This window comes from Rhagoletis zephyria, unplaced genomic scaffold, assembly GCF_001687245.7.
Source record: "Rhagoletis zephyria isolate East Lansing unplaced genomic scaffold, Rhagoletis_zephyria_1.1 Rzeph_scaffold_00061, whole genome shotgun sequence".
In the NCBI taxonomy this organism is placed as follows: domain Eukaryota; kingdom Metazoa; phylum Arthropoda; class Insecta; order Diptera; family Tephritidae; genus Rhagoletis; species Rhagoletis zephyria.
This window is the reverse complement of record NW_016157145.1, coordinates 321,711-332,922: the sequence shown is the minus strand read 5'-3', so window position 1 is coordinate 332,922 and position 11,212 is coordinate 321,711. Positions and strand designations below refer to the sequence as shown.

General features: G+C 37.8%; 3 protein-coding genes across 3 annotated transcripts; 2 read left to right on the top strand and 1 right to left on the bottom strand.

Annotated features, from left to right (window-relative positions):
* Positions 1-405: 405 nt before the first annotated feature.
* Arp10 (Actin-related protein 10) lies at positions 406-2,050 on the bottom strand. The gene is made up of 3 exons (XM_017625501.1): positions 1,848-2,050; positions 1,633-1,785; positions 406-1,579 (listed from the first exon to the last, which is right to left on the bottom strand). Exons 1-3 carry the CDS (start codon positions 1,916-1,918, stop codon positions 676-678), a joined length of 1,128 nt encoding a protein of 375 aa, XP_017480990.1. The 5' UTR covers positions 1,919-2,050; the 3' UTR covers positions 406-675.
* Positions 2,051-2,845: 795 nt separating this feature from the next.
* LOC108370156 (zinc finger protein 728-like) lies at positions 2,846-5,274 on the top strand. The gene is made up of 5 exons (XM_017625423.1): positions 2,846-3,621; positions 3,710-4,089; positions 4,151-4,250; positions 4,315-4,551; positions 4,625-5,274. The coding sequence occupies exons 1-5, from the start codon at positions 2,993-2,995 to the stop codon at positions 4,944-4,946; spliced, it is 1,668 nt and encodes a 555-aa protein (XP_017480912.1). The 5' UTR covers positions 2,846-2,992; the 3' UTR covers positions 4,947-5,274.
* Positions 5,275-7,241: 1,967 nt separating this feature from the next.
* On the top strand, positions 7,242-10,280 carry LOC108370083 (CWF19-like protein 2 homolog). Its single transcript, XM_017625337.1, has 4 exons — positions 7,242-7,460; positions 7,606-9,063; positions 9,124-9,852; positions 9,925-10,280. The coding sequence occupies exons 1-4, from the start codon at positions 7,374-7,376 to the stop codon at positions 10,048-10,050; spliced, it is 2,400 nt and encodes a 799-aa protein (XP_017480826.1). The 5' UTR covers positions 7,242-7,373; the 3' UTR covers positions 10,051-10,280.
* Positions 10,281-11,212: the final 932 nt, after the last annotated feature.

Sequence of the window (11,212 nt, the reverse complement as noted above, 5' to 3'; positions counted from 1 at the left end):
CATTTCATTGTTTATGATAAATTTTGAAGATCACTTTATTCATCAACAGCAAAAATTCGTCTAAATAGACAAATTACATGTACACAGACTTCCATGGTGCGCAGTTATCTTTCAATTTCGGTAAATGAGTGTATCTGAGAAACAAATAACGGAATATCTAAAAAAACACATTTCAGAAAAAGTGGTAAATAGGACCTTTCGCATTGAGATTAACGATGTATGTACATATAGCATAATATTTTCAAAAGGGCCACAACTAAAAAAAATTTTTGTCGATTGATTCTACATTAATCGATTCGTAGAATTTATTTAAATTACTGCAAACATTTTTTTCTTCATGATTATATCGAGCCCTAACTGCCAAAATAACGGAAGCGACATTTTTTTCAAAATTTTCTTTTTGATGCAGAAATGCATCTATATGCTCTAGGAATATTTCTGAAATTTTGAAAAAAATGTTGCTTACGTTATTTTGGGCGTTAGGGCTCGATATTCTCTAACTATAAAACTACTGTTGTACTTGTTTTTGTATAATGGTTATATTTTCGGATCTGATTTTTCAGTTGTGCCTCTTTTGAAGATGTGCGATGTGTTCTATTAAATAATGATGTATGCCTAATTTAGTATGCGAGTACGGATTGTAGAACGTTAGAAATTCAACTGTTTTACTTTGGCTTATGATCCTGTCGAACGTTTATCTGCTAAGCTAATCCAGTCTGGTACGCGATCACTCTTCACGTATGCTTCCTTGGTAAGCGAATGCGTTTGTATGAGATCAGTACCGCCGCAAAGCGAGCCGCCCAGCCAGGCTGTAAAGTTTTCTCTCCCGATTGTTTTATGAAATTTAAATTTGATATCGCCACATAGTTTCTTATTGTATTCTTCATCCTTTTCTGCTAAATACTGCATTTCGGCTCTTAGACGTGACAGCAATCCCATAATAATAGCGCCACCTCCTACCACAAAAATACTTTCGATTAATGAGCGTCGAACATCCATTGGACAACTAAGTATCGCGCGCAATATCAAATGTGGTAGACTATCACGATCATTATTCTCTTCAAACATTATTTCATAAGCCGTTTCACGAAGTCGCCCTGGTATACTGATAATCTCTTCGCCGTTGATCGGGTATTCCACGCTGGGAGGTGGCTCTGGTGTTTGACTGCTGCGGTAGGCCTTGGCTCGTTTGAAATTCGTTACGAAGCAGGTACGCACCTTTATATCTTCTAATACAGACTCAGTAAGATATTTTTCTTTCACACCTGCTTCCAAAAGCTGTCGTTTGATTTCTGCATGTATAGCGCGTCCTCCGTAAGCTTGATCTTGGAATGCTTGTAGGATTTGAACGCGGCAGTAAACTGGCATCACAGTCGTTTCAGAATAGCCGATGTCAACCACAACGCCGGTAGGTACAGCGAGTGTGGCCAGTGCAATCATATGCGAAGGCACGTACATAATAGATGACACCTCAAAATGGCGAAACAAAACACGCGCGAGAGTTTCACGTATTAATGTTTGTCCCAGCACATTCTCGACAATCACTATCTTCCGCTCTTTTGGTATAACAAGCAAGTGCCTAGGGGACTCAGATTTTAAGAAGGCAATCACAAACAATACTCACAGACTTACTTGAAGAAAATCATTTGCAAGTAATCAACAAATTGATCGTATAAATCACTTGTGCTAGCATATTCTAATAAAGCTTTTGTTTGGCCACTACTGGAGAGTATGACCTCTGTCCGTATGATCTTACGTGGATAAGCCTCTGCAGCAAAACCCAGCCTACGGAATCAAAATATGACGTCACTTAGTTTTTAAAGACCCCAGTATTCACACACACATACTTGGTATATGCAGTTCCGATGTCTAGAACTACAGGTGGTTTCTCCTGCATTACTGTTTCATAAAGCGGCATTTTTCTGGGCTAATCCTGAATGAATAAAACTGAAGAAAACTACTGCAGAAATGACTTCATCCAGGAAGAGTATGTTTTGATGTGCTACTAGAGCTTAGGGATGTTCCGATACAAGTAAATACGAGTATTTACTCGATACTTTTGTTTCGAATCCACCTACATTTTTCACTCGAATCGTAGTTTCGATACCTACTTGGTATCGAAAGAAAAGTACTATCGATAATTGCAAATACTATCGAATGGCGACATTCACCCAGGCGCATTCATACAATGTGGTGTTCAAAGCAAGGCGAATTTATACAAAGTGGTGTTGGCCAGACAAAATACATATGGTTGTCGTTGTTGTAATCTAAATTCGCCATTAACACCACCTTGTATAAATTCGCCTTGGGTGTTGGCAGAACAAAAACAAAAATTACAACAACAAATAATACGCATTTTGACAAACAGTACAAAACAAAATTACAACAGACACATCATTTTGACAAAACGTACAAAGTCAAGGCGAATTTATACAAGGTGGTGTTACTGGCGAATTTAGATTTCCGCCGGGGTCCTTGTGAGTGTCAAAATTATGTGTTTGTTGTAATATGAATTCGCCTTGTTTACTACAAACTTATCATATTGACATTCAGAAGGGCTGCGGCGAAAATCAAAATTCGCCAGTAACACCATCTTTTATTAATTCCCCTTGTATAAAGTCCTTGTGAATTCAACGGCTCCGGAAACACCACCTCAAGGCGAATTTATACAAGGCCACCCAAAAACAAAAACTGCAAAAACAAATCATACGCACATTGACAATCAAAGCGAAACAAAATTACAATAAACACATTATTTTGACAAACAGTTCAAATTCACCTTGAAATCAGCTTATCCACCTTGTATACAGTCGAGTTTTGGTCGAGTTAGCTTTTAATGTGTTTTCTCCACCTCTAATAAATTCGTCTTGCTTTTATTATTTATTTATTTATATTTTGATCGTGGTATAGATTCGCCTTGCTATTGCCTTTGAAATTATTTGGTGTTAATTCTGATAACAAAAGCGGCTGAATAGGCAAATAGTATGCAGATATGGGCGCTGCAAGCGATTTAAGTTTCGATAGCATCTGCAGGACTTGCATGCATGTGGTAGCTGAAGAGGAAACGTTTGCCGCCACAACCGCAGAGATAAAGTGCCACTCTATCTTCGATACGGTTGCAGAATGCGGCACCATGCGAGTCGTTGAATTACTATCAACCACTACACCGCAACTACAAGTAAACTTCAGTGATGAATTGCCACAAAAAATTTGCCGAGAATGTTTAAAGCTTTTACTGAGCGTATATCGCTTCCAGCAAATGTGCATACAATCCGAACAACAAATGCGCGAAATATTAGATAAAAGATATCTTGATGTAAAACTGATGATCCCAGTGCTATTGACGGAAAGTACAGAAGGGCCAAAGCAGATTTCAATGGTGGACGCCAAAGAGGGAGAAATTGTGACCGAGGCTGTTGAAGTGCCGTTGGCTAATGACCCATTGCAAAACGACCAATTTCTGAAAATCGAGGAGTTTATTGATAGAGATGAATGCATTTGTGAAGATAAAACGAATGAGGCATCAGCAGTGGGGACTAACTTAGTTGATAGTAGTCTAGTAGCTAGTTGTACAAGCGACATGCCCAACTTTCGTGCTGGAAAAGAAAGTAACTTTAAAAAGTATGTAATAAATGTTTAAAAGGAACAAATAAACGAGGCGTAAGATTGATTGAATACGGACAACTTTGATAATGATATGTATTACTAGTTTCAGCACGCATACACATTCCTGCAGCAAGTGCAATAAATCGTTTTCCCAGCGCCGGCTTCTAAATAGGCACTTGAAACGGCATGAAAAATGGGAGGAGAGCAAAAATTTGCCTGTAAAGCCTTTAAATACAGATCAGCGTATTCAAATTAAGTGTGATATTTGTGGGCGCCGATTCAACAAACCAGAATCACTGCACGAACATAAGCAGAAACATACTGATCAACCGCAAGGGGAAGCAAAAAAGATATACGCCTGTGATTTATGTGACAAAACATATAGTTCTAAGCGTATGTTGGCCTACCATAAAAAACGAAGTCATTCTGAAGGAGCCTCTATTGCAGCACCGGCGCGTCATGTTTGTGAATTTTGCAATAAAGGAAAGTTTAATTGCTAATATGTGATGCATATTTTTTCAAAATACATAAATATTTATTGCAGGCTTTCTATTTCGTGCTAGCCTAGTTGACCATCTCCGTACGCATACAGGCGAGAAGCCGTTCTTGTGTTCGTTGTGTGGCAAATCATTTAGATGTTCAAGGTATTATAAAGATTATCGCAGCAGACTAATGAAAAATTGATTAATTTATTGATACCTTTCGCAGCAATATGAAGCAGCATTTAATACGGCATTCGGGCGTCAAGCGGTTCGAGTGTCCCGAATGCCCCAAAAAGTTTGCTTGCAACAGCGATTTGTCTAAACACAAAGTCATACATCGCCTGATCAAGCCGCATAATTGCGACATTTGTAGTGCTTCATTTGCTAAAAGTTATGATTTAAAGGCACATAAAATGTACCATAACGGCGACAAACCGTACAAATGCAAATACTGTGACATGCGGTAAGTTAAGCAAGCCGGGTGAAGTAATATTTATATAATTTTTCTGAGTTTAATTTTTGATTCTGTCGACTAGATTTGTTTTAATGGACAAACAGCGCCGCCATATGCGTACTCATACCGGCGAAAAGCCCTACAAATGCAAGTACTGTGAACGCGCTTTTGCCCAAAGTAACGACCTAATCAAACATTTGCGAAATCACCTCGGTGAAAATGTTTATAAATGCGAGTTGTGTCCCAGCGCTTTCCGGTTGGCTGCTGAGCTGCGGGTACACTTTGCTTTACATAAAAACGATGATGAAGAGACTCGCGCTCGAAATATGCTGGCACTTAAAGAGGACGCTAGCTTGGGTTTACATTTGAGACCTAATGGCTTCATGAGCATAACTAACAGCTGAAGAAGTTGATAATGAAATAATTTAGGTTTGAGATGTGTCCAAAAAGAGAAATTTGGTTTTGATTCAGCTTTTTTTAATTCCGTTTTTAAAGAGACTTGTGATGACATCCTCTATATTCATCTTTAATTTCCTTTTTTTTAAACCTTGCTTAATTTTTTTGAGTAGTGTATTTTAAGACAGAGATCGCCGAAATTCCTAACTGACGAAAAAAGCCTTCATCTTCCTCACTGCAACTCAGTTCAAGTGCAGTCAATTTTAATTTCCTCATATATATATATATATATATAGTTTAAAAAACTAAAACCTCCCTATTATAATTGCCATTCGTACTGTCATCAGGTATGTAACTTGAGAATAGAAATCGCTGCATCTTTTAGGCGCATCAATATTACATAGTCACATCCCGAGCTAATAAAAGGAATAAAGAAGGTAAAAAGACTAAATCGTAGCAGCCCTAGTATTTATTTAGTATAGCGGCATCTATGTTTGTGATTTCCACTTATAGCGCCATCTGTATCCTAATTATTTATCTGTCTGGTTTCAGAAGTTCAAGTGCAATTCGTCCTAGAGGTGGCAAGCTATCGATATTCGGCTGATTTCTTCGCTTTACATGTATTTTGTTTTTGATCAAGAATGATAGAATACAAGATTGCGCCGATCAGAGAGGATTTTTGAGAATAACTTTTGTGTGACGTCACACTGGTGCAATTGCGAGAGAGAAATGCCAAAACGTGAGCAAGAATGGAAGAAGAAGAAAAAATGTTGCAAGGAAAACGTAAACAAGTTGCACCAGTGTGACGTCATGCAAACAACGATTCTGTCAAATTCGTTAAGAGAGGAATAGCGGTCCGAGATCGGCGCAACCTTTGTATTCTCTCAATCGTGGTTTTTGCTTATACTGATTTGACAGCACATCCATCAAAAGCAAAAACAAAATACATGTAAACTTTGGGGCGAATTGAGATTTGACATAACACCCGCAATACAAAATACATGTGGTTGCTGTATTCTAAATTCGCCACTAACACCACCTTGTATAAATTCATCTTGTTGCAAAACTTATAGACTCACTCGCCACGCTTCAGTGAGTTGTCTCTTATAGATTTACGTTCTTTGATATGACCAAGGCCAAGGCGAAAGTCTCATTCGCCAGTAACACCACCTTGTATAGCAATTTAGATTATGGCCGCGGTCCTCCTGAATGATATACAAGGTGGTGTTACTGGCGAATTAGACTTTCGCTGTGGGCGAACAGGTTGTCAAAATGATGTGTTGTTGTAATAAGAATTCGCCTTGTTAACAACAAACACATGGTAACTTTAACTAATAATTTTGTTCTATAAGTAAAAATTCAATCCTGAATTAATTAATTTTTCATGAAAATTGGTAGAAATCCTAAAATATACATGTCATCTCGAAAGCGATTTGGGTAATTTCAGTTGAGGCTACACCTTGAATTTTTATTTCCGAAAGTGATTTGATTTACACAGGAAAGTATACTTTCGCTTTCACATTTTGACAGCAAGATGCGGAGATGTACTTCTAGTCTGTAAGATTGTAAATCATAGACTGAATAAAGATGAAATATGAAAAGCGCTTGCATTGCCACTTTTAACCGAACTCAACCGAACTTTTACAATTTTTATTTCCGAAAGTTATTTCTGCAAATCTTCCCAAAATGGCTTTCTGCCTCTCTACACGGGAAAGTAGACTTCGATTTCGCATTTTGAGCGCAAAATGCGATGGAAAAGCGCATGCATTGCCCCGTCTAACAGCACTTTTAGCTAAAGGTGTCAAACTATCGATAGTCACACCATCGATGGTTTTGATAGTTTTCAGAAAAACTATCAATATTCACGATAGTCTCGAAAAAAACAAAACTATCGATAGCACTATCGATAGCGCTAAATCAGTTAGGTTGCTTTGTTTTTACAGGATCATAGTGAAATAAATATTATCTTATAAAAGTTATAATCGTTCAAAATTAAGTAAACGCTTAGCCAAAATACTTCTCTTTTTAGAAAGTTCAAAAACAAACACAAGTTATACAAACAAAACAGGATTTATGATTAACATATGTATGTATTTTGGCCTAAATACGTGCATATTTGAATATGACGTCGGCATCACATTAAAAAACAAAATTTTTAATTCAAATTAAAAAATTCAAATAATTTCAAAATAATTGGTAGAGATGATCGATAGTCCTACTAAACTATCGATATTTTTGATAGTATAAGAAAAAACTATCAATGAGTATTGATAGTCTAAAAAAATTGAAACTATCGATAGTGCCATCGATAGTTTGACAACTCTACTTTTAGCTGAACAGCTGGTGACTCTAGTTTTATATGACAGCTATCTAGGTTTTGTATTTTGTTTAAAAAAAAAGTAAATTTATCAAAAGTATTAACACAAAAATAGAAAATGGATTTTATAAAATTTGAAAGCGCGCGAGACAAAGAGAGGATACGGCAAGAGCTTCGAGAAGCCAGGGATCAAATGCTTGACCAGGTGATATCTGATTTTATTCCGAATCAGTTTATAAGTTTATAAAAATAATCTGATAATTTTTTACATACATATGCATGTACATTGCTATAAGTTTATGAAAATAATATCGGATAATTTTATATATACATATGAACATCATAAAAAGGCCAAGCTGCGTAGAGAGCAAAGGTTGCAACGCGACGCGGCACGGGAGTTACGTGGGGAGACTAACTGGATGCTTCCAACAGTAGCGTCGAAAATTGACAAGCTTGGCAAAAGAGCCAGTGAATCTAAACGATCAAAGAGGAGGAAGGAGAAAGTCACATCAAAAAAATCTAAGAAAAGAGGTAAGCATAGCAAAAAACGGAAGAAGTACTCTTCTACAGAGTCGGACCCGGATACCTCGGAAGTAGACAGTGACGATAGTTCATCCGATGGCGAGCCGAGCGGTTCTTCCAAGAAAAAGAAGAAGAGGAATAAGAAAAAAGAATATTCATCTTCGGGGACAGACTCATGGGATATGCCAAGTGATGAAAGTACATCCGGGGATGAGAAGAAAAAATCAAATAAAACGACTTCTAATAAGCAAAATAAAGGCAAGGAAAGTTCATCAACATCTACTTCGGATTCGGATAGTTCATCGGATACTGATAGTAGTTCCAATAGTTCTTCCGAAGAAGACGTCAGAAAAAAGTTGAAAAAGGAGCTTAGACGCAAACGTTGCGGATCAACAAATGGTAACAAAAATAGTACCAAAAAAGACGGTGATAACGATGAACTAGAAAAGTGGGTTGAAAAGCCGCCCCCAATTATAAATTCTTCTGAGCCCTTAACACGTGACAGCTGGATGACGGATACTTTGCTGTTGAAGACATTTAGCAAGGAGCGAAAAGATAAATCCGCTGTTAAACAAACTTATGAAGCTTACGATCCTGCTAAAAGCACACGTGAGCTTAATCCGTATTGGAAAACAACTGGCACCGGTTTGCCAGGTTTTAAAAAGCCAACGGAGGAGAATGAAGATGACAGTGATGATGAGCGGCTAACAGAGGCTTTTGCGTCTGCTTCAGATAAGGCCAGTGGAAGTGGTGCATCAAAAAGCTGGCGAAAGACTACGGTTGATTTGCAGTCTGGGAAGAAAGAAGCAGCCTTCATGTCTATATACAGTTCAGAGAGTAGCGATGGCGAAGAGAAAGGAGCGAAAAAATCCGCTATAGGAACGAACTTTCTAACTGATCAGCAAATGAATGAGTTGGGCGCAAAGCTGCTGAAGGCAGAAATTATGGGAAACAACGAATTGGCCGCTGAGCTCAAACTGAAATTGGAAAATGCAAGAAAAGATCGTGCAGCCTTTAAAGAGTGTAAAATTGCGCAACCTACAACAACCAGCGGTAGATCTGGCGAGCAAACAGAAGAGAAGGAAGAAGAGCATGTATTGCTCATGCGAACCGATGAACGCGGAAATACACGGCCTCTGGAACAGGCATCACGCGATGTTAATGAACGTGACTTGTATGGCGGCCGTAATGCTCGCAAAAAGCAGAGGCGGCTGGAGACACATGCGCCAGATGGTGAGCGCATGCGTTACTTTCCTGACGATGACAAGTATGATATTAAACAAATGGTAAGCTGTGTTTAAATTTGTGTCTGAAAATTAAGATCGCTTCTAATTTTATTTCAATAGTTTGAACATGAGAAATATACGAGTGCAACCGATGCAAATTTGGAATTCGCAAAAATTGCTGGTAAGCATAAAAATCCAAACGATGATTTGGACGACATATTCGCTGATGAGGTGCGGAAAGACGTTTCGCGGTCTTCTACTGATCGTAAAGAAATGCAACGCGCTATTAATGAGCATCAACGTCTATCGGCACAATTGGACAACTGCAGATTTTGCTTCGATTCAGCAAAAATGGATAAAAGTTTGCTTGTATCAATGGGTGAGCAGGTCTACCTAGCTTTGCCATGGCATATAGGTTTGCAACCTGGACATTGCATTATTAGCACTACACAGCATGTCAGTTGCTGCACTCAATTGGATGAAAACACCTGGTCGGAAGTCAATGATTTTTTAAAAGCGCTTACGCGAATGTTTGCTGCGCAGAAAAAGGATATAGTGTTCTTTGAAATCGCAAGTCATCTCTCACGTCGACCTCATCTCAATATACACTGTGTACCAATACCAGACAAGCAGGCGGAAATGGCTCCTTTCTACTTTAAGAAAGCTGTCGAAGAATCAGAGCTTGAGTGGAGCGTAAATAAGCAGTTAATATCCTTGGGTCGAGATGGAAAGGGTTTACGTAATAGTATTCCCAAGGGGCTGCCTTATTTTTGGGTTAATTTTGGAATGGCATCGGGGTTTGCGCATGTAATCGAAGATGAAGATCGATTTCCGGCAAATTTTGCGTTGGTAAGGCAGAGATGTGGTTTGTTTATTAAATATATGTATACTGACTTCCGCATCCGTGTCTTCATTTTACAGGAAATCATTGGGGGTATTTTGGAGTTGGATGCGAAAAAATGGCGTAAGCCACAAAAAGAACAAAACACTATAGCGAAAGTTAAAATGTTTGCCGACTGGTGGAGGAAATACGATTGCACCAAGTAAACTAAGAAATAGATTTCTTTCTTGAAAGAGGTGTATTTAAAAATCGCATGTATATTGAATTTTTCCGCAAAAAATCATAACGCATTAAAAATTCTAGTAAACTTAAATCACCAATTACAATAATAATAATAACTAATTATTGCATTAAACATTTTTTTGCAGGCAAGTTTTCCTAAAGACCAGAATGCATTTTATGAAAAGTATCCTTAAAGTAAAAAAATTTATAAAATTTAAAATAACACAATATTGTTCGGAAAATTTCTAATTTTTAGCCGACTTCAAAAAAGGAGCAGGATTATTTATTTATTTATTTTTTTATGTATGTTACCGCATAACTTTGGACCACGTTAAACGATTTCTATAAATCTTTTTTAAAGGAAAAGTGTGACCTCACAGGTGGTCCCATACTAATTTGGTTTAAATACGATCATTGGATCATGAAAAAAGTAACGATAATATTAAATTTTTATATGAGAATTGAAGTCTGATTAGTTGTTTGCCGAAACTAATTTTGTTTAGATCCGATAATTGAATCATGAAGAAACGAATGGTAATCTTACATTCTTATATGAGAATTGAGGTCGGTTTTGTTTTTTTGTTTAAAAATTGAGTGTCACGTAACGCCACCTAATGCCTGGGTTATAATGGAAGTAACGGAACGGAGTGAACTATCACTTAATTATCTATTGTATGGGAAATGAATGCAAATGGTTATAATGCACGTAACGTAACGTAAAACGGAATAATCTTAAATCAATAGATCCTCACGAAATCGCCGAGATGTGTTACGATTCGCCCCGTCCCAAGGCGAATTTATGCAAGGTGGTGTTGATGGCGAATTAAATTTTCGCCGCGGTACTACTGAATATCAAAATGATGTGTTTGTTGTAAACAAGGCGAATTCATTTTACAACAAACACCCTCAAGGTGTATTAAACAAGGTGGTGTTGGGGCGACAGCTGAGTTTTTCGCCGTGGAGGCCATTACGTCAAAATGATGTAGGTGGTGTTGGGGCGACAGCTGAGTTTTTCGCCGTGGAGGCCATTACGTCAAAATGATGTGTTTGTTGTAACTCATACCAATGACAGTATGGACATCAGCGTATAATTTGTTAGTGTATTTTTTACTTATATACGGCCAACACCACCTTGTTAAATACGCC